General features: G+C 39.8%; 1 protein-coding gene across 2 annotated transcripts; it reads right to left on the bottom strand.

Annotated features, from left to right (window-relative positions):
* Positions 1-2,245: 2,245 nt before the first annotated feature.
* KLHL23 (kelch like family member 23) lies at positions 2,246-23,853 on the bottom strand. Of its 2 annotated transcripts, none has more exons than XM_036995051.2 (4): positions 23,530-23,853; positions 21,517-22,731; positions 18,323-18,475; positions 2,246-12,168 (listed from the first exon to the last, which is right to left on the bottom strand). In XM_036995051.2, exons 2-4 carry the CDS (start codon positions 22,727-22,729, stop codon positions 11,858-11,860), a joined length of 1,677 nt encoding a protein of 558 aa, XP_036850946.1. In that variant the 5' UTR covers positions 22,730-22,731; positions 23,530-23,853; the 3' UTR covers positions 2,246-11,857. The 2 variants fall into 2 exon arrangements, with proteins under 2 accessions (XP_036850946.1, XP_073074818.1); XM_073218717.1 differs by lacking the exon at positions 23,530-23,853 and adding an exon at positions 23,202-23,332.
* Between the last annotated feature and the right edge of the window lie 478 nt (positions 23,854-24,331).

The raw sequence follows: 24,331 nt of genomic DNA, 5'->3' as shown, positions 1-24,331 counted from the left end.
AGAAATCAGGAAAAGAATTCCATTCACACTTGCATCAAAAAGAATAAAACACCTAGGAATAAACCTAACCAAGGAAGTGAAAGACCTATACCCTGAAAACTATAAGACACTCTTAAGATAAATTAAAGAGGACACTAACAAATGGAAACTCATCCCATGCTCTTGGCTAGGAAGAATTAATGTTGTCAAAATGGCTATCTTGTCTAAAACAATCTATAGATTCAATGCAATGCCTATTAAAATACCAACAGCATTCTTCAACAAACTGGAACAAATAGTTTTAAAATTCATATGGAACCACAAAAGACCCTGAACAGACAAAGCAATACTGAGAAGAAAGAGTAAAGCAGGGAGGATCTTGCTCCCCAACTTCAAGCTCTACTACAAAGCCACAGTAATCAAGACAATTAGGTAGTGGCACAAGAACAGACTCACAGACCAGTGGAACAGAATAGAGAGTCCAGATATTAACCCAACATATATTGTCAATTAATATATGATAAATGAGCCATGGACATACAATGGGGAAATGAAAGCCTCTTCAACAGCTGGTGTTGGGAAAACTGGACAGCTACATGTAAGAGAATGAAACTGGATCATTGTCTAACCCCATACACAAAAGTAAATTTGAAATGGATCAAAGACCTGAATGTAAGTCATGAAACCATAAAAGTCTTAGAAAAAACAAAGGCAAAAATCTCTTGGACATAAACATGAGTGACTTCTTCATGAACAATCTCCCTGGGCAGGGGAAGAAAAAGCAAAAATGAACAACTGGGAATACATCAAACTGAAAAGATTCTGTACAGCAAATGACACCACCAATAGAACAAAAAGGCACCCTACAGTATGGGAGAATATATTCACAAATGAGAGATCTGATTAAGGGCTGACATCCAAAATATATAAAGAGCTCACACACCTCAACAAACAAAAAACAAATAATCCAATCAAAATATTGGCAGAGGAGCTCAACAGACAGTTCTCCAAAGAAGAAATTCAGATGGCCAACAGACACATGAGATGCTCCACATCACGAGTCATCAGAGAATGCAAATTAAAACCACAATGCGATATCATCTCACACTAGTAAGGATCGCCACCATCCAAAGGACAAACAACAACAAATGTTGGCAAGGATGTGGAGAAAAGGGAACTCTCCTACAATGCTGGTGGGAATGTAAATTAGTTTAACCATTGGGGAAAGCAGTATGGAGGTTCCTCAAAAAACTCAGAATAGGAATACCATTTGACCCAGGAATTCCACTCCTAGGAATTTACCCTAAGAACGCAGCAGCCCAGTTTGAAAAAGACATATGCACCCCTACATTTATTGCAGCACTATTCACAATAGCCAAGAAATGGAAGCAACCTAAGTGTCCATCAGTAGATGAATGGATAAGGAAGATGTGGTACATACACACAATGGAATATTATTCAGCCATAAGAAGCAAACATATCCTACCATTTGCAGCAACATGGATGGAGCTGGAGGGTATTATGCTCAGTAAAATAATCTAGGCAGAGAAAGACAAGTATTGAATGATTTCACTCATCTGTGGAGTAAAAGAACAAAGAAAAAACTGAAGGAGCAAAACATCAGAATACTCATGGAACCCAAGAATGGGCTAACAGTTAACAAAGGGAAAGGGAATGTGGAAGATGGATGTGAAGGGAAGGATTTGGGGGGAGGAAGAAAGGGGGCATTATGATTAGCATGTATAATGTGGGGTGGGGCAAGGGAGTGCTGTACAACACGGAGAAGACAAGTAGTGATTCTACAACATCTTACTATGCTGATGAACAGTGACTGTAAAGGGGCATGTTGGGGCAACCTGGTGATGGGGGGAGTGTAGTAAACATAATGTTCCTCATGTAATTGTAGGTTAATGATACCAAAAAAAATAGGAAAAAAAAAACTTTGGTTTTCTTCGTTGAAAAAAATCTCAAAGCTTTAGCTCATCCAATCAATAGGCAAGAACTTCTTTATTTATAAGTTGCAGAATAAAAACACAGGGTTCACAGAAGGCGGATGTCATTATGGGAAGATGTCCAAATAGATTAAATGTTTTTCAAAATATTACAGGTATACAAGATGAAAAACTCAAATTTGGAAATATAAAGCCAAAAATTGCACTTGAAGGCTGAAGTTGTGTCCAGCCAAGAGAATAATGATAATTAACATTAAGTACAATTTTGGCTTAAAATTCCCAGTAATTTCATAAACCTGTGCTGTTATTTTGATGAGGATGTGCAGATGCTTGGACTAAACAGTGTGCAATTCCTGCCCCAAACCTTCTAGAGAAGTTTCTTCTTGTTCAAGGAAACAAGTTTTTTGGACTCCTTCACCTTGCCTTCCTAACTTCTTTAGAACGCAGAGGTAAAAGAGAGAATAGATACAGTTTAAGCCAGTTTCTTTGGGTTTCTGTATTTACTTAAAAACAGCTGAAAACAATTTTATGTGTCTTTTGTGTTGAGTGAACTTCCTGACATTTTGACAAGGGGAAAAGTTATCTGGAAGAGTACTCTGAGCAGGCACCGTCTAAGCCTCCAAGAACACCTTACGCCAGAAATGGGAAAATGAAAAAGCAGACGGAGTGTTTCAAGGACCTTAAAAAATTATGAAGAACAAAGCCCTCTAAAACACTCCTACTACTTAAGTATGTTCAGAGTTCTTTGCTGGAATTCCTTATCACTCTTTCCTTCTGACCAACTAAAAATCCAAGTCTTAGCCAGTTTCAACCACATCTTCCCATCTGCTGTTCGTAATTTTTTACGAAGTGCAAAATTATTGAAAAGCCACGCTCAAACTGCATATTGGTATTGTTACTCTGAAAATAGTGTGTGTGTATGTGTGACGTGGGACAAAGCAAATGAGTTATAGTGTGATATTCTATTATCCCAGGTGATTTTGAGAACCAGAATACTTCTGTGTGAAAAAGGGGCCACACATGTTAGGGTAGAAGAGGTCAAGTAATTACCCTATGGTGCTTTCAGCACTTCCACGACAATGCTAGATCCTTAGAAAAACCTTGCAGTAGGGGACCGCGAAAAAGAGAGACCAAGTCAGAATGAGGTTTAATGCAGAGGATTTAGACTTCCTTGGAGACTAAGCAACGAGGTAGAGTGCCCCAGCATCTTTATTAGATTATAGCAAGCAGTGAAACAATCATTGGTTAATAATTATTGAATGTACTTTCTCAACGATTCAACCAGTTGCGAACTAGATGTTTTTTATATTCCTATTGTGTTAAGGCAAGTCATCCAGTTAGTGAGTTTCACAGCATGTTCCTGGTCCAGGTTTGCCGCAGAAGGATCCCAGGAACTGTTCGCAGCTCCTGTTCCACACTGTTCATAACTCACACCAGATTCCAGGGATTAACACTTTGTTCTTTCTTTTAGGTTGGTTTCGGGTATTAATCAAACTTAAGCAATAAACATATTGTTCTTTTCTTTTAGATTAGTTTTGGTTATAAATCAAGCTTAAGCAGAAACTAAACTACAGCAAAGTTAATTATTTTTATGTTTTTTAAGTTTAGGCCTAGAAACAATGAACAAGTAGTAGCAATAAGTATCTCTAGTACCTAACCTATGGTCCTGAAATACAATTTTTCACTAAAAGAGTCCAGAACTGCTTAGAGAAATGGCTGACTCCACGTTTGAAGTAGAAAATGTCCAAGAAGACCCCGGAGTATCTTGTCATACTAGAGAGCAAAGCAGCTATCAAAATTATTGTGTCAAAAGAAAATGGGAAATAATCTAGTGTCTTCTACTGGCTCAAGACGAAATAAATTGAGCGTCAGTAAGAATAACTGCAGTGGACTGAAAATTGCCAGGTATGTTTGGATCCACAAGTTCATAACGATTAAGACTATGAATATAATTCATCGTTGAAGGACGCTAAAAACAGTTTATTTTGCAAACTGATACACAAAGGTAATTAAATTATCCTGCCTTTTCTATACAAACTATACCTCTGGGTAAACAACTAGCAAATGAAGGAAAGGCTCTATTTATAGAAATATTTCAACAAATATACCAAGAAGAGATGATAGCATTGGAAATCACCATTTTTCAGTCTCTAACATATTAAAGTTCTAGGTATTGAATATCTGTGTCGGGAGGCCTCTGGCTGGTGTATTCAGTTAAGAATATGCAGATTATGGTGACAAAAGAAGCACAAGCCTCCCACACTGAGAGCAGATAGCTCCTTCAGCACCTGACCTCCCCCTTTGGGGAAGTGGAAACTCCAGAGTTGTTTTGATTGGAGGCGCAGTCTCAATATATTCACACAAAGGAAGTCACGTCATGAAATCTGTTACTTATAAATCCCAGAAATGAGTGTGGGGAGGGCCCCCAATGTCCTCCGTTGCTGGTCATGGGATCAAGAGGCAGAGCAGGGAGGCAAGCACTCATCACGTGTCCAAGGTTGGGCGGACATCACTTAGCTAAATGTCCAGAATCGGAGTATGAGCAGGGTTTTCATGCTGTAAAATGTCTACATAGTAACTCAAAATAGTTGTTTTCTTATCACAATTTCTATAGCCACTAACATCACAAAGAGACAATTATGTGTCTTGACAAACACACCACCACCTATGAAGTTGTCTGACAAAAAAATCAAACACGAATGTGACTAAGCTTCTGATTTAACTATCAACTTACAGGAAACACAGAGGACAGAGGAATGTGCTCAGCTGTAAAGCAGGAACACAATCAGTGCCGCCCTGACTTTGGGGAAAGCAGGATATATGATCCAGCACCTTCAATAAATACATTACAAGGGGTTAAGAAATAAGAAATGGAGAGAGAACCTATTGATTAAGAAACCTAAAACTCACAATAAAGCCAAAGCTAAATGTAGCGTGTAGTGGGTTGGATGGCGGCCCCTCCAAAAACATATGTGCGCCCTGCTCTCTGACACCATGGGGCTTCTTTGTCGGGATCGTGACCTTATTGGAAAATCAGTCTTTGCAGATGAAATTATATTAAGGATTTTAAGAGGAAGAATTAATCTTGGATCATCTAGGTTACCCTAAATCTAATTTCAAGTGCCCTTAGAAGAGTTAGGCAGAGGGTGATTTGACAGGCAGAAGAGGAGCTAATCTGACCAGGAGGCAGAGGTTGGATCAGTGTGGCTCCAAGTTACGGAGTGCGGACAGCCACCAGAAGCTAGAAAGGGACATATTCTCCTCTGAAGACTCCAGGAGAGCAGCCCTGCAGACACCCTTATTTTGGACTTCTGGCCTCAAGAACTTGGAGGGAATAAACGGTTTTCTTAAGCCACCCAGTTTGTGGTAACTTTTAAGTAACACCCTCAGGAAACTAGTAATACAGGTGATACTAGCCAGGAGGAGAAAGAAGATGATCACCGTGATGAAGGCAGAGGCTATTCATAGGCATGCGAGGCTGTGTTTAGGCGGCAGCATGGAGGGTGTCTGGCAGCTCCACTATCCTGACATAGAAGCCAGTTACAGGCTGGTTTCCCTTTAATAACTCACTAAACTGTACATTTGTTTCATGTGGCTTTCTGTATTTGCATTGTATCTGACAGTTTAAAAAAATCATTCTAGTGAAGCTCTTATTTAAAATGTGTGTCTGTGCACAAGGCCCTATAATCTCTTCACTGGCAACAGGTATCTCATTTCCTTGATGAGGAAGGTCTGAGGAGGAAAGAGCTAAAGGGACAGAAGAGGTCTACAAGGACACCACAAATGTCACTTCTGTGTATCCACCTGTCCAGAAACGAACTTTCTAGATGTATAACAAAAGATGTATTTGACAAGTTTGATATTATGAAGTACTTTGTGGCTTTCCCATATATACTTACATTTAATAAAGAATCGTAAACAAATCATAAGAAGAGACTTTGTATAGTGAGCCTAAGAAAGAAGAGCAACCATGCTGAGTCTTATCCATCTCCTAGGGGAAAAAGTAATTTTTTTTTTCTGTAAGACCTTCAGGACTTCTCATGTCTTAGAGATTAGTATTGTTTCATTTCATACACATTCCTAAACCAAACACTGACAAAGAGGATGGAATAACATAATTGGCTTAAATGAGTTAAGAGTCAAGGAGCATGTCTTCCCAGTATATCGAAAGATCTGGAGCTTTTCCCTGCCAGCAAAAAATGGTTGTAGGGTTGGCAATCCATATCTTTGACACAATTATAGTGATTTTTCTTGCATTATATTTTGTTTTTATAAAGGCTAGCCCTTTGCATTATAGTTTATTGCAAATGACCATGTGACCAACTTTTCTATCTACTGTCTACCTTCCAGTCCTCAGGGGTCCCAGGGACCTATCATGTTTTATTCTTTTTCTTCTATCAGACCTCTTCTCAGAAAAGTAAGATAAATTCAACTACATGGAATTGCAAAAATCAGTATAAGACAATATATTACTAACTGTGATAGACAGAATAATGGCTCTCTGAAGATGTCCATGTCCTAATACTCAGGACCTATGGGATATGTTAGGTTATATGGCAAAGGTTGCAGGTTATATGGAATTAAGGTTGCTGAAACCAACACAGTGAGACCCCTGTCGGACTTCTATCCTACAGAACTATAAAACAATAAATTTGCTTTGTTTTATGTTTGTGGTAATTTGTTACACCAAAAATAGAAAATGAATACATTATCCAAAAAAAATTTACATTTTAACATTTGCTTGATACTAGTCAGACCTCTATTGGTTGCAAGAAATAAAGATGCAATTCAAAACAAAAAGGGACCTATTGGTTCACATAATCAAACTGTGGAAAAGATAAGAATGGAGCTGCATCAAGAAGGCCTAGAACCAAGACATCAATGTCACTCCCCATCCCTGTTCCTGTGCCATCTATAATCAGTTCTTTTCATGCAACCAGCAGGGAAATTGGCCAACCACAGGTCTGGACTCATCCCTGTGGCTGGAGATGACTAGTACTATGGAAGCCCAAGTGTAAGTGTCCCATAGAGGAGTCAGAGCACCAGTACAGACACTGTCTTTGGGAGTACTTGGCAGATAAAAGCCCCCTATTATAACCTAAATGAACATGAAGCTGTGTTTATAGTTTCAGACATTTCAGACTAATAAAACAGGTATTTTGGTTGCTTTGTGCAGGAGGGGAGAGGAGGGAGGACACAGGACTGAGGACAGATGGCTGACTTCCTACTGCTGGCCAATCCAGCCCTGATCTGTACCAGACAAAGGGCTATCTCCTTCTGCCAGCAGGCTGTGCTGGTAGGCTCAGGCTGCCAGAACAAAATACCACAGACTGAGTCACTTAAAGTACAGACATTTTTTTCACAGCTCTGGAGGTCAGGGTCTGGTGAGCGCTCTCTGTCTGGCTTATAGATGGCTGCCTTCTCCCTGTGTCCTCATATGGCAGGGAAAAGGAGAGGGAGAGAAGGGGAGAGGAAGAGAGGGAGATGGTGGGGACAGAGAGAGAGAGAGCGAGAGACAGCACGTACTCTCTGATGCCTCTCATAAGGACACTATTTCTGTTGGGTGAGGCCCCTACCCTTATAATCTCATTTAACTTTAATTACTCCTATAATGGCCTTACCTCCACATACAGCCACACTAGGGGCCAGGGCTTCAACCTGTGAAGTTTGGGGGGGCCAAACATTCAGTCTATAACACAAGTATATAATTACATGAATGTGAAAACAAAGGTTAATGTGCCTTTAAGCAAGTACCATAGATGTTGATCTTATTTCAGCTGAAGCTGAAAATTAAAGTAAGACTTGTGAGAAATGGCAACTTTTAAAATTTAGATACTTAAAATTTGTATGGAACTACAAAAGAACATAAATAACCAAAGCAACCTTGAGAAAAAAGAAAAAAGCTGGGGGTATCAAGCTTCCTCATTTCAAACTATATTATAAAGCTATAGTAATCAAAACTACTGGCACAAAAATAGATACATAGATCAGTGGAACAGATTAGAGAACCCAACATGGATATGGTCAATGAATATGACAAGGGAGGCAAGAATATACAATGGGGAAAAAAATAGTCTTTTCAATAAATGTAGTTGGGAAAACTGGACAGCTGAATGCAAAAGAATGAAACTGGGTCACTGTCTTATACCATACACAAAGTAGATTCAAGATGGATTAAAGACCCAAATATAAGATCTGAAACCACAGAACATCTAGAAGAAAACATAGGCAGTAAACTCTTGAAATCAGCATTAGTAATTTTTTTCTAGATATGTCTCCCCAGGCAAGGACAACAAAAGCAAAAATAAACAAGTGAAACTACATCAAACTAAAAAGCTTCTGCAAGGAAAGGACACCATCAACAAAATGAAAAGGCAGCCTATGGTATGGGAGAAGATATTTGCAAGTGATATATCTGATAAGGGGCTAACATCCAGAATATATAAAGAACTCAGACAAATCAACACAAAAAAACAGACAATCCAATTAAAAAATGGGAAGAAGACCAGAATAGACATTTTTCTAAAGAAGACACACAGATGGCCAACAGACACATGAAAAGATGCTCAACATCCCTAATCATCTGGGAAATGCAAATCAAAACCACAATGAGATATCACCTCACAACAGAGTGGATAATATAAGAAGAAATAACAAGTTGGCAAGGATATGGAGAAAAGGAAACCCTCATACATTGTAAGTTGGTACAGTTACTATGGAAAGAAATATGGAGGTTTCTCAAAAACTACAAATACAAATACTATGTGACCCAGTATTCCACTTCTGGGAATTTACCAAAATAAAACAAAATCAGTAATTAAAAAAGATATATGCACTCTTATGTTTACTACAGCACTATTTACAATAGCCAAAATATGGAAGCAACCTAAATGTCCATTGATAAATGAATGGATGAAGAAGATACAGCATATGCATATACAAAGGAACATTACTCAACCATAAAAAAGAATGAAATCTTACCATTTGAGACAACATGGATGAACTGGAGGCTATTATGCTAACTGAAATGTCAAAGACAGACAAATACATATGACTTCACTTAGACGGAATCTAAAAAATACAAAACAAATGAACAAACAAACAAAACAGAAATAGTCTCATAAACAAACAGAAAAGACTGGTGATTGCCATAGGGGTAGGAGGTGGTAAAGGAAAAAAAATTAGTGAAGTTTGCTATCTTGATCTGGTTGATGGTTATGTAAGTATGTACAAAAACACATGTCAAAATTAATCAAGCTGCTTACTAAGATTTGTGCATTTTATTGTATGTACCTTAATTAAAAATATAAATTAAAAACCCTGCAATTCTTGACAAAAAAAATTGGATACTTAGAGTCCTTTTAATTAAGTCCTACTTAAAATCATTTCCACAATTTTAATTATTTTGTAAATAATGTTTGCCCTCCAAAGGGCATTTACTTGCATTTACTTATAGTAAAATATTTTTTATTCATACTATAGTGATTTGTAACTTGGGATAATTTTGACAGAAATGTTTATCTTCCTTAATCCTTTCTTGAAATGTACACAGTCAATAACAAAAAAGAATTTTACAGACAATGAGAGCAGCAAATTAAGCACCTCAGATCAGAAACTATTTTTAAATCCTAGAAGCACCTCTGGAATGCTTTTCTGTAAAAATAATTGATAGTATCACCCTTTAAAAAAATCATGCTGGATATACAAATGAAATGCTATACCTTGAGAATTCTAAGAATAAGATGTGATCCATGATCTCAAAACTAGCCAAGACATACTATGCACATACAAATGATAAATCCTTTAAACATGACAATAGGAGTTTTACTGTGGCTGAAACAGTCAGGAAAGAATTCCCAGAGTTTGGATTTGAGTCAGGATTTCAGAAGCTAAAAAGAGAGGACGGTGATGGCAACTATTTGTATCTATTCAGTAAAACATCTCTAAATCAGTACTGTGTAACCTATTATTAGCCCAGCACTGATTGCTAAATGTTTTTGAGAGTGATAAAACAGCTTATAATTACATATTGAAATAGTCTATAATTCAGTTGTTTCACTAATTCAGACTATCCTTCAACTTAACTAACCGAAATTCAAGCAGTTTAACTACATATATAGTGATTTATTTATTTTTATTGAAAATACAAAGTAATATTAAAGAAAACAATTAAATAAATTAAAAATCATTCCATATCCCCCTACACTAACACAATGAATTTCAGTTTTGTGTACTACCTTACACATCCATAAAGACTTCACAAAGTCCCAACTACGGTGTGCATAGTATTTTGCATTGTGCTTACTTTACTTACCATATCACAGAGACATCCATGTTTCCACATCTTCCAAATAATGACTTTAATTTTAGTAAAATACTTTACTATTTTTATTAGCCCACTTTCTTCTTTCACATGTAGATTATTTCCAATTTTTTGCTACGATAAATAATGCAGGCACAAATATCCTCATGCATTTACCTTTTTTGTTTGCTTGTTTTGTTTTTATATTATTCCTTAGGTTACAAATCTAGGGGTAGGATTTATGGGGCAAAGATATGATCATTTTTATGGCTCTTTTTTATGTAGTACAATATTGCATTCCCACAGGGTTATATGTATTTAAAATGCCATCTGAAGTGAATAAGTGAATGCATTAAATAAGTTCTTTCTAAAATTAAACTAAAAAACCCTGAAGAGTTAGTTTTAAACTTCCATACTTAGAGTTAAAATTACTGTCTCTTTATAAAAATGAAGAGTGTGGCTAGATGGTCTAACAGATTACTAAAAGTTTAGATGCGTTAACTTAAGCAGTACTTCCTACCTATTTTTCAAGTTATGGCATACATGCAAAGAGATACTGTAGGCACACTAAGGAAAATGGATAAAGGTATTTCTGGCCCAGAAGCTCCAGCCACCCAGGCCACCTCTGGCAGCCGCAAGGGTTATAGGGATCCATGTCTATGCACATCTATTACCCAAAGTAACAGTGTTCATGGGTCAGGAAGCTCTAATAGAAGAGAGGTTAAGTGGCTCAATCATGAGTCAAATATTTAGTTAGTGGTAGAGCTGGGAAATGAATGCATATTTCTTCTCATCAATGTATTTTCTACTATATCACAACTGTTCTACCTGCTTTCTGGCTCTAAATTCAATTTTTTATGCAGACATCTTTCATGTTTCTATACTTAATTATAAGAAGGATTTTCTAACATGCTTAAAGATACCTATACAAACAATTCACATCAAAGTTGAAAATTAAAAATAGTTCTTAACATCAGCAAATATTCAACTATTTAATCTGCAACTTCCCAGATTTTCCATCCTTTTAAATTTAGTTTGTAAACTCTAGACAGTAATATTTGCACAGTATCCTGCCTATCTCTGGTAGTTAGTAAAAAGGATAACAATAAATTATACACATTCCAAAGGGAAAAAAAACTACTTAAAGTAAATCCAAATTCAAAGTAATTCTAAAGGTGAAAAAAAACTTTTTTAAAAGTGTTGACTTTGTAGAGGTAGAAAAGATTCCTTCCCTAAATTTCCAATTCCCTGCTAGCTCAACAGAACCTTAATTACACTGTCTATTACATTACAGGGTCATTGGAGACATTTCATTCCACAGAATGATTTTGACCTGTATAGTATTGATGCTACCAAGAGAAAAAGTTCACTACAAAGGTATTTCACCTTTTACCAAGTGTCCAAATTCCATTTTACCTTTGACAAGCAGAGATTATAGGTGTTACCACCACTGATTCAACTGTTAAGTGTACATAAGATTTTTCTTGACCAGTAATCACTGAGTTTGGGTAGAGAGTGGGAGTTAGTAATAATTTACCTATTATGTGCCACAATAACAAGTAACGGACTCCAAATCCTGTTCTACTCCAGAGCAGTGACTACTTGGTCATTTCTATGAATTCAATCAGACATTATACACACAAACGCATCCATGGGACCGCATGGCACTTGGAAGATTACCAACTATTTCCCACTTATTAAGATCTGGATCATATTTCTCAATGCTCTGAAGGTATGTTCCCTTCGAGTAGGAGTACCCTCCAGCGACGTAAATGCACCCATTCATGCCGACAGCGCCGCACTCCATCCTCCTTTCCACCATGGGTGCTATCTCTCTCCATCCGTTCTGTTCAGGGTCATAGCATTCTGTGATTGTAGTTTGTCCACCAACTAGATAGAGCTTATTTTCAAATGGAACTGAACACAGTCCATATTCTATTAAAAAGAAAAAAGCAAACTTTTATTAGGATAATAAATAAAAGAGATGACTAAGGGTGGTAATACAATAATCCTTTATAATTCAGCAGACAAAAATAGGATGGTCATGACATTTGATTCCAGCACATGCTGCCACAAGACTGAGCCTTAAAATCCATTCCTTGTTACTTGATTCCGATGGCCTGCTCCTGTCACTCTCCCCAAGGCCATCCTCAAGCTGGCAATGCGGGATGCCAGCAAGATCATCCTAGACCACTGCCCTTCTGGGAACTTCCCAGCACACACACCTGTCCTTCCACACCTCTGTGTGAAAGATTGTAGCACAGTGTCTCTGACACAAATGAAGACATACTAGCTAACTGGTGTAAGTTCCCTCAGGCCTTTGCAGCTATCCCTGCAACCGTGGCAGGCTATGTGGAGTGTCTGCTGCCACAGGGGCCAGATTATCTTGCTTGTCTCTCTCACAATGCTGGTCAAGGTAAGGACTTAAGAGTTTAGAGAAACACACAACCAGATTAGTGGAGGACTGCAGTCTGTCACATTAAGAAGCTGTGAAAGGTACTCAAAGTCAGAGGGCTGCTGCATGAGGTCCAGGCCCTAGGGCTGGGAGCCTCCTGTCTTTAGGGAATCAGCCTTCCAGGCCATTTTAATTTTTCCCATCTTTATCTATCTTCCCCTCCACATTCAAACTTGCTAACTCTTCAAGGCACAGGCTCTTGTGCAGCCTCACCTCTTCTCCCTTCCCAGGGCTGTGCCTACGGCGAGACAAGCAGGACGCCAGAATACAGAACCCAAGGAGGCTCTCACACTTGCGGACTCTCCGAAGGACTTCTTCAGCTCTCTGCCTCGAGCGTCTCTCTGGCCTCACCCTAGTCCCAGCCCTGTTTCTTCCACAACCTCAATTCTAACATCACTACTAGCCTGTAAGTCCATTCTCTGGGAATATCAGCCGTAAGATGACCCTTAAGTACTTCTAGCCACAGACCTGAAGGAAGAGCAGGATTCGTCAGTGGCACTAAAGTTGAAGCAAGTAAATGACTGAGCTGGCCCTGCTGCCTGTAAGCCTTTTCTTTCCCAGGTCTTTGCACAGGTCATCAGAGGGGCCTTCCCTGACTATCCAACTCGGAGTGGCCAGTCAGGTATCTCTTCCACATCGCCCTATTTTAATCATTTCTGCAGCACTTCTCATTCTCTGATACGTTCCCTGTTTACAGTCCCATTCCCCATTCTAACAGCGCAGGAAAGGTGTCCTGTCCACCAATCATAACCAGTTAGGGAATGGCAAGTGCCTGGCGCCTTGCAAGGACTCAATAAATGCTGGATCAATGAACGAACTGTACCTTGTACCCTCTGTACCCAAATATTCACTCTCATTATTTTATGGAAGGAAAGCTTAAAAGCCCCTCTATAGAAAGATAGCATGCAGAGTCAGAATGTGATTCCTCCTTTACAAATGCAACATAAACTTTTATTAAGTTCTTGCTATTTAGGTTTTGAAGGCTGAGGAAAAGTCTGTGAAGATGACAGTTTTTGCTTTGAGTCCACATTTTGTTGTTAAGTTTCTGACATCAAAGAAAATAAGAACTCTCTCACCTCTGAAAAACCTATTTGTTACTTATCACTTATGTTCATGTAAAATTTTCATAGAATTTAATTATTCAAGTACTTGTGAAATATCTATATAAATTATATGAATCACTTCATCCAACATTTACTGTAAAAATTAAAATTCAAAAAATTTATCAATTGGTAGAAGTGATTCAAGAGTAAGCTTCCTAGGCTTTCCTTATTATTCAGTTTACACAAAAATCCTCAATTTGTGATTCTCATGTTTAGAGAGGCATCTCAATCTTCCTATGCAGTAAAAATACTTAAAAGTGATTCCTGCTAGGTTTTCCCTTGTAATCCAAATACGACATAATGTTCTGTTATTGTTGTTGGAAACTTTTTCTTCTTCAGCTGCAACTGAGTTTTTACTTATTGGTCATGCAACGAAGCTACTGAGGTTAAGGAATTATGTCTTGTTTATTGAGCTCCTCCCAGCCCTGTACATAGTACACAGGAAGCACTCAGCAAGTATCTGTGGCACAAATGAATAACTTCAAACCAAGCATGGGAATGGGACCATCTGTCACTGTTCTAAGAGATTATATACAAATATTCACTATAAAATACATGGTAGTCTGTATTCAGTGTTACATGAGTAAATTATGAACAAAACCATTCAGGGAATCAAAGATAACCACAATATTTTCTGGTATTTAATATCTATTAAGATGATTTAAAAGTTTTTTCCTAAGATTTATCTTATTGTAAAGACCTAGGGCTTACCTAATATAACTTCCTAATTTTTTGGAAAATAAGATGCAAGGGCTTAAACCAATGCCCAAAATTAAGTAAGTAAATAAATGGCAGAGCCAGGACATAGCTTGCTCCCACCTTGACACAACTCTCTAAAGGTTTTCTCCTTTATCACCTCCTGCTTTTCTGTTCCTCACATGCTCTTCTTCCTCAGCTCATCACTTACTCATGTTGTTTCTCAAGATTCTGTCCACAGCTGTATAGTTGTTCCTACCCTCCTAAGTAGCTCAATTGCTCCCTCACCCATAGTCACCATATCTAAGCAAACTCCCAGATCTCTATATTAGCCACATTCTTCCTTCTGAGCTGTAGACTCCCAGTTCTCCTGTCCAGAAGAGCTGAACAGCTGGACACCTCTTCTGCGTTATCCAACTAGTCCTTCACATTTAACTGCAAGACTGAGCTCTAGTTCAGCTCCTTTTGTCCCTTCCTATCTTCCTCCTTCAATGGTTCCCATCCTCCCAGTCAACCAGTCACAGACTCTGGAATGACTGTCAACTCCTATCTCTCCCTCATCTCCTATATCCAATCAGCCAAGATAGTAATCATTATCAATTCGACGGTAAATCTGTAATATTCCTCATATCTATCTGTTTTCCTTTCCTACCACTTCAGGCTTTTAGCACTTCTCACCTGGTATATTACAATTGTTTCAGCAGATTTCCTTGTTGTCTGACTTTCTCCTACTTTATTCTAAAAGCTCTCTTCTTAAAACCACAACTAGTCACACATTAGTCTCTTGCTCTGAAACCTTTGATAGTTCTGTTTTTTAAATCCTCCATTCAAAGCCCTCTATGATATGTTCCTCAGCTGAACTCTCCCACCCAATCTCTTATTCAACCTTCTTACATCTTATCCATATACACTACTCCCAGGTACTGGAGTAAACCTGTAAGTTTCTCTTCTGCCTTTCTTCATTGACTAACTTTCTGCCTGAAAACCCTTTCTCAAAAACTACCTTCCTTATTTGTAGCCATTCTTTAAGGCCTAAATCATAGCAACCTACTTCTGGAACCCTTCTAAGATTGCCAGAGTCCTCTTAATTAATATATAATCCTTAATTAGACTCAACTCCTCTCCACCCTCTAATTCAAAGCACTTGTTTCTAACATTGTCTTGCATCCTGGTTACATGTGCATATTTGCTACTAGATTCTGAGCTCCTATGGCAGTAGAGACTAGCTCTTAATCATCTTTGTGTCTTATATAATAACTAGAACAGTAATCTCCCAAGGTAAGGTCTCAATGAATATTTCCTTGAATTTAATGGAATTATAGTTCCATGTTTTTTTAACTATACAAAGCTACTTCCCTTAAAGGCATTAATAAAAAAAATAACATTTATACTACCTTTTAAAAATAATAGTCATTTCTTTGCAGCCTAAGCTACGTATCTATAAGTAGATTCAAGACTAATGTTTTATGCTCCTCAGGAGGGGCTCCTAACATGCACAAGCAGCATACCTTGCTATAATTCAGAGGATGTAGATCCAAATGCCTTCAAGGACTAAGGAAACAACAGACTAGCTGAATGAAGCAGGCAAGGGCATAAGAAAAAGCAACAGCATGGGTCCCCTAGGTCTATGATGTGATATGGATGGAAGACTGGTGAAATGGAGTACACAAGCCTCATCTAGAGGGAATGGCCACCACTTGGCCCTAGTGATTGCTGCCAGGAGGGAAGGTTGCCAGACCTTCCAATTTTTCTAAAGACCAGAAATTGTGATTTTTATTTGAAATCTCCTGGATTTCAAATATTTATAACATGCCAGTTAAAAGATATTTTAAATACTAAACAGAACCTACAATGTAAGGTGCTAATTTGCTACTTTTGTTTCTTACATTATGTCAGGAAAAAGACCGATGTCAACCAAAACTGTGCAAATGAAATTATATGTTCCCATACAATTAAATATTTATTTATGACTTAAATTAAAAAAAAATTTTTTTGCCATGGCTTTCATACTTTCTTTATTTCATACTTTTTAAATTTTGCCATGGCTTTTCATACTTTGGCTATATCTCACTGCCTTTTAGACTCTCTTTCATATAGTTAACAAGCTATATGCAACTTAAATATGTTATGGGATATTTATTTTTAAAGAGCCCCTTTACAAAATGTACATTAAATTTGTAATGCTAATTTGTTAATCTGAGTTTTCCTATCCTGGATTTTCTTTGTAACAATAACTCAGAGTAGTATCTAACTCATAAAGTTAACATGAGGATCAAACGAGATAATAGTATAGTTGTTAAGAGCATGAGCTCCCAGCCAGGCCACCTAGATTTAAACCTCAAGTCTAAGAAGCACTAGCTGGCTGCCCTTGGACAATTTACTTACTGTCTCTGTGCCTCAGTGACCAGTAAAATGAGATGATGATAGTACCTCACTCAAAGGATTGCTGCAAGGTTTAAATACATTAATACATGTAAAATTATTGGAATACTGCCTGACACATACTTACCGAATAAATGTTGGCAATTAGTCAATATTAGCTGCAATTATTACTTCCTATTATAACTTCATTGGTCACTACAGAAAGTGGTGGGGAGTCTGGGATAATACATATTGGCTACCAGGAGACAGAAGGCTGCCCATCTATGATGCCTTCAGAGCCAGGACAGCCTGGGGCTGAAGTGTCCTCTCACGCAAAGCCTGTGGCATAGGAGGTGCAGCATCACATTCACTTGTGTGCTCCACCTGAACTGCGAGGTGACATATATGATGTATGGGTGGGAAGTAGCTGTGCTGGTCAAAAGCAGGAGAGCCTGCTCCCTGAAGGAGAGGCAGACATTGATGGTTATAGCTCAGGTTCTACTCAAATTCAGATTGCCTGAACTCGAATCCTGGTCCACCACTTTGAAACTGTGTGACCCTGGCAAAGTTACTTATCCTTTCTAGCCTCCATTTCCAAGTATGTAATGAGGGTAAACAATACCTACTCACAGGGTTGTAGTTAAAATATGAGGTAATAAATACAAAGTGCTAGCCTAGTCAGTGCCTGACCTATGGAAAGTATTCAAGAAGGTTCACTATTACAGTTACTCTCAGATGACTCAAGTATGAATTTCAAATTGCTCTCCAGTAACCCACACAGAAGGCTGATGCTATATGGAAAAAGATTGAAAGTAGTATGGTGATATGAATTCTTCCTAATGAGAAAACTTAAACATATGGCATAACTGTGACAGGTTACAGCTTATGCTTCCCCCCTATCTCTTCACAAAGAGACACATCAGAGAACAAAAGCCCAGTGAAGGCAAGCCATTCCTTGTGGGAAGATGATATGACCCTCTTCTAACTGTTAAGCTCTGTACATTGTAGGAGTGAGTGCTTAAGAGTTACTGAAACCCAGAAACCATCTCCTGATGACTGATTCAGTGGGTATACCCTTCCTGACTATTTGATAGACTAGTGCTTTTTAACTGTCCATAAAATTTGCGTTTTATATAATACATGTAAATGAAATAAAGCACATAACAAAGGAAAAGGAAATAATAAAGAACCTAAGTGAAAAAAATTTAAAAAGAAGCTGCCACTTTTAACCATGAAGACCTTTAAAATGTGCACTGTGTAAAGTCATCAGGGAAAGTATTTGTGGATGTGAGCTAATTAGAATAATCTAATTGTGATTACTGTTAGATGGACATATGAATATTTTAAGCCTCTTAATGACACCTATATCTAATCTGCTATTAATATAGCATTTTCAATGTTCAGCCAATTTTTAGCCATGTTTTATACTGATAAGATGTATCACAATATGTGCTACTTTAGACAGCTGTGTTACCTGGATGTGGACTGGAAGTGATGAGGCTCCATTCATTGGTATCTGAACTGTAGCTCTGGACCTTGTCATACGTGCAGCTTCCTCTGTAGCCACAGTGACCACCAATGACGTAGATGACTTCATGTAGGACACAGGCTGTAGCATTTCCCACGCCTGTGTGTTAATTAAAATCACATCTTCAGGTTGGTCTTTCATTCTGTTTTGCAATAAATATTGAGCTAAACTTATTATTGTTTTGTTTTTATTGATAGTAGATGCAAGGCATTGTGCCTGTGCTAGGTGCTACGAGGGACGGAAGAGGGAAAAAGAAAGGCTCCTTTCACTCTTTTAAAAGACATTGAGACATTTCCACAAATAATCAGAACACAGGGAACAGTCCTACTGTGAGTGTTCAAGGCAAGGAAACATTGTGCTGACTAGGGAGACCCCTGCAGGAGGCAGCAGAGTTTGGCCTGGACCTCAGTAGGCAGAACACTGGCCAGCAGAGGTGCCAGGAAGCCATCCTGAACAGGGGGAAAGGCAAGTGTGACAGCTTATTGGGCAATGTGAAGTAGCCCAGTTTGATGCCAGCATGCAGGAAGGGCATTCTGTAAGGGATTCCTGTGTGGGAATTACAGTTGACATGGTAAGTTGAAGCTACAAAGCAAGAGATCCCGATGCCCAACTAAGAAATGTGGACTTAGTGGGATTTTAAAGGTTTTAAACAGAGGAATGGAGGGATTACAAAAGTAGAAGAACAAGAGTCAGCAAGATCTCGGTATTGGCCTGACTGAGAAGGAGTCTTGGCTGTGGAGGGAAAGGCCTGAGGCAAGAGACAAAGGCGAACAGGCGCTGGGGACTGCCCACATCAGTGACCAGTAGGACTGATTCTGAGGTTCTCAGCTCAGAAGACTGGGCAACACTGATGCCACAGGAAAAAGAGGAGGAAATGGGCTCAGCAGAGGAAGAAAAGAGAAAGAAAGATGGCAAAGCTTGTTTTAGTTGAAAACGTCAGTTTAGTCTTTCAACCAACTTTTTACTTAGCACCGTTACGTGCTGGGTGCAGTTCAAACTCCTTGCGCAGTTCTGCACCAAAACTTATAAGCAGGACAGTTATGATGAGGGGGGAAAAAAGTTAGGAGTTCTTAAACAACTAAGCATTTATTTCTTCTCTGTACATCTCTAAGCCAAAAAAGGAAATGAATTTGAAATTTGGCTCTACCCAGTTCATATTCTCATTTCCAGGAAAAGCTGCTAGTTCACTTCATGACTACAAAATAAAACAAATTGGGGAAAATTTTATCCTTTGTACAGAAAAATGGGAAACTTAAAGCTTTTTCAGCATGCGTGCACCCATGAGAACCAGTACTAGCCAAAGTGCACATAACTGACAAAGTGTGACCCTTCCCTGGAATGATTACATAGAATCAGGAATCAAAACTTCAAGTTAAAAGTATAAAACTTTGGAATTTCAGACCCAGATGGTAGATAGGACTTTGGTTTCTGAGGGTCTTCCATTCCACTCAAGGCTAAGCAAGAACACATGGCTTTCTCTCACAGTGGGCACACCACTGCAGCACATTCTTCTAAGCAAGCATTGTTTCAAATATGACTTAGTAAATTTTTTGTAAAGTAGTAAACTTCCATCCTCAAAGAAATATACTCTAAACTACAAAACCATTGAAACTGTTACCCCATCATTAAGAAGCACAGGCAGAAATGAATCGACATTCACAATAGCTGCTAAAATATCTGAACTTTCTTGTTTCTTTTGAAGGAAATTCAGAACCACCCTGGGAAGGAGACGCGGGATCAGTAAGTAATCAAGCTCAGGAAGAGTGAAAAACTAGAGCAGCAACCGCATCTGGTTTAAGTACCTTCTCCTGCCTTTGGAACCACCGCTGAGTCTTCGTGTGTGCAAGAGAGGGGCCCCGATTTAAAATGGAGGTCATTTTTGTCCCATTAAAGCTGAAATGTTCTTCCATAATGACTTTAAGGACAAAAACGCCTAATAGGCTTGCTCCATGCCAGACATTGTTCTAAGTGCTTCACATGCATAAATTCATTTAACTCTCTCAAAACCCTGAACATAAGTAATGTTATCACCTCTACTGCACAGATGGCAAAATTGGGGCACAGGGAGATTTAACAATTTGCCCAAGTTCTCCAGCAAGTAAGTGGAAAGCTGGGATCTGGACCCAGGCAGTTTGGCTTCAGAAGTAGTGTGCCTGCTCACAAGACCATTCTGACTCTCAGGCTTCCTGCTTGTCATCCAAGATTATACTGGGTCAGATTCCCAGACCAGGTCAAGTTCCCACACCCTCATTAGCGTTAAAAAAGAAACAGTCTTGGGAAGAAATATTTCGGATAAAATGACTCAAATTTGGTAACAACCTACCAGCTGTTCTCGTGTAACTTCCCAGCACCAATGAATAAATGTAATTAAATAAGATACCAGTTTAACGTATTTCTTCTGGCGGCAGGGAAAGAGAGCAAGGCTAACATAGTATCAAACAGCAGAAAACACAGTGTTCATCAGATAGGGTTTGAGGCCCAGTAAGTGCCTGGCTTTGTGGGCCATGCAACGGAGGGTATGGGATCTACCACTAGCCTTCACCCTATGAAACAAGATTTGAATAACAAAAGGCAGAGGCTATTTGTGCCTAGTTTCTGAGAGGATGTAATTTGCTAAGCCCTTCAAGGACCAAACTTTTCAAGGTTTTAATGAAAGACCTTTTAAAAAAGGGATGATCAGATGATGAGAGGGGGGAAAAGCTGAATATTTAAAAGAATCAAAAAAGGTTCAATATAAAAAAAATGAAACACTAACTAATAAAAGTACCTAGCTTTCTCTCTCTCTTCATTTAGCCTATGGCTTCTAATATAAATTCTTAGGACTCAAAGCAAGATCTAGGCTCAAAACAGGCTATGGAGTAAGTAGAATGAATTATACTGTTTTCTTATATAAATGGTATTTCCTTTTTAGCCTGAGAAGTGTACTCTAATCATGTAACTTGTAAGACAAGTTGGGGACTGCTATATAACCTTTTTACTTGAAACATTCTGTGCATGATTATTTGTAGAATCCACTGTAGTTCCTAGATGACATTCCAAAGTGATAAATTCTTTTTAAATTTATTTGCAACAGAACTGAAACCACTGGACTGACCCCAAGCATCTAAAGAATATAGAATAAACATAATCTCTGCACTTACCTTTAATCATATTTGCAATAGGAATCCATTTCTCCTTTAATGGATCATAGAACTCGGCCTCTTCTGCTGGAGCTCCTTTTCTGTAACCGCCTAAAGCGTAGACACAGCCGCCCAAGGTGACTGCACAATGATAATACCTGGCATTGAGCATTGGCAAACCTTCCGTCCATTCATCATTTTCACTATTATAGATCCATACTGTGTCAAGAGCTTCTATGTTATCAGTTCTGTAACCCCCGGTAACATAAATGTTGGGTCCCAGACATGTCACACCATAGCTCTCCCTAGTAAAATCTGGTATTTCTGCTCCCTGAATCCAAACATTTGTCAAAGGATCCCATATGTGAACCTCTGATAAAGGATGCCAGTAATAGCCTCCAATGATATACATGGTGGCTGTAGATCTCTGGGAAATCTCTTTATGCATGGGGTTCAAAGCATTGTATATTAGAGATCGGATCTTATTTTCAGTTAATAGGCAGCTTCTTTGAAGGCCTAAAGCTGTTTTTAAATACACTGGATCTACATCTACGTTGATATAGCTCAGTAGATTATATAGGCATTCAATTCGATTTTCTACATCATAAGCAGTCCACTTAATAACTGGCTCTATGATAGCTTCTTCTTTCCAAACACTGAGATTCTTTCCTGACAGGATAAAGAGAAACTTTTCAAGGCTGATTTCCAGAAATTCTTCTTGTTGCCATACTTCCTTAAACTTTGAACAAATAATTCTTCGAGATTCCTTCTCTAGTTCTGGACACATGTGAAATTCTGCAAAGGAGTGCATTCCAATACAATTATCAATATCCAGGTGCCTTACCAAAAACTGCTCACAAGCTTTCTTTACTGAAAGGAACTGTAGCAGATCTGATGCTTCAAGCAGACTTTGAACATTTCTTTTAGTTATTTCAATTTGGGAAGTGTATGCATAATTTACAAGGCCTTCCAAAATATCATGGTGTATTCCAGAGATTTTTATTTTATTTTTAAATTTTTCTTTCATGTCAGCTGTGAACATTGCCTTAAAATAATTACTGCAAGCAGCTAAAACAGCTCGATGACAGTGGAAGATTATGCCTGAAGGGCACTGAAGGGTAATATCAGTAAATAATCCATCCAAATAAAATGTTCTGAAAGCATCCAGAAAATCCATTGGATGCGTTGAATCCTTGAAAAGGTAAATATAATCTTCTTGCCCTTTTAAAGCCATAGCTGCAATAAATATGAAAAAAATAAAATGTTTTCAATTCTGCATATTATCTCAATCAATGCTAAATACTCCAATCACTATGATAATAGATTAGCATAGAATTTACTCCCAAACCAGCCTAAATTCATTATTCTAAGTAACAAATGCAAAATGTGACGGATTATTTTGTAATTTACACGATGGCCAATTTAAATTCAGGGTAGCTCGAAGCCTGAAATGAGGTGGTTGGATTTTTCAGTAGTCCTTTTGAGAAGAAATATTGCTCGGCTCCCCCATTCACCAGTCTCCGCAATCAGCCCCAAGCGGGCGATCCCCGAGAGGTCCACACTGCGTGAGCCGAGTGTCCGAGGAGTCACCCCGCTCGCGGCCGGACCCTGGCGGTCGCGCACCCGCTCCGAATCAGCCTTTCCCCCCAGCTGTGTCTCCCTTTCAAACCGCAGCGAGACGCGCGGGAGGGATAACCGAGATGTACCTGGGCAAGACCCCTGGGGGGGGAGCCCTTGCTCCCTTCCGCCTAGGGGAGGGCAGAAGGGCCCCCCGGCCCCGCCCGCCGCAGGGGCTCCCGCGCCCGCGCCCCGCTCGGAGGCCGCCCGCCCGCCGGGCCCGGCGCGGGGACTCGGCGCGAGGCGCCGCGCAGGTGAGGAGAGGCGCGCGGCTCTCGGCCCGGCCCGGCGTCCGCGCGGCCATTGTCTCCGCGCCCCAGCCGAGGGCGGCGTCGGGAGGCGGCGCGGCCTCGCGTCCCGCGCCCGGCCGTTCGCGCCCTGCAGACGGGCCTCGGCGGCGAGGCTGCACGCACCTACCTGCGGCGGGGCTCCGGGACGCGGCGCTGGCCCGCGGACTAGCGGCGGGCGGCGGCGGGGACGCCCCCGGGCCCGGTGACCATCTTTGGAAGTGGCGCGGCGGAGGCCGCCTGCTAGGGCAGTTCCAGCCCACAAGCGGCTCCTCTTTCGGTGCCCGGCGGCTCCCCGCCTCCAACCGGACGGCCGCCCGCAGCCTGGGCGCGGGGCACTCGCGGGAGTGGCAGCTGGGACGGCCGGCCTGCCCCGCTCGCGCTGGGTCTGCCTCTAACGCACACACCCCAGCACCCTCTCTGCACGAACTCTGTAATCCTGAATTAAGACCATATATGGGGGCGGGGACGGGGTTTGGCGTCTTTCCCTCCTTCAGTAGCTGTAACAGGCCCAGCTTTAATGTTGGGGAGAGATGGAGAGAAAGTGTGCGAGAAGGCAGCAGAGGATTGGGTTGAGGTCGCCTTCAAGATGCCAGGAGCTGCCGCCACTTTCCCACGAACACCATCCCCCCTTAAGCAAATTACTCGGAAGGGAGCCCTGGGTTTTCACCCTATGGGTTAACCTGGGGGCTTTGTAAAAAATTGGAAGTAGCCAGGGCCGAGGAGGCAGGGTTTACCATATTGAGAGCAGAGCGGCGGGAAGGAGCAGTCTCCAGCCTTTCTTCCTGGTGACAACCAGTCTGATCACATCAACACGTCCATGTGCTACCAAAAAGTTCACTTTTTATCCCAATAAAAGCTAATATCAAATATTTTCACTTATTCATTCATTTGCAGGATGTTTTTGAGTGCCTGATAAGGCTAGGCACTAG

Source organism: Manis javanica, chromosome 12 (assembly GCF_040802235.1).
Source record: "Manis javanica isolate MJ-LG chromosome 12, MJ_LKY, whole genome shotgun sequence".
Taxonomy (NCBI): Eukaryota; Metazoa; Chordata; class Mammalia; order Pholidota; family Manidae; genus Manis; species Manis javanica.
This window is presented reverse-complemented; position numbering and strand designations above follow the sequence as displayed.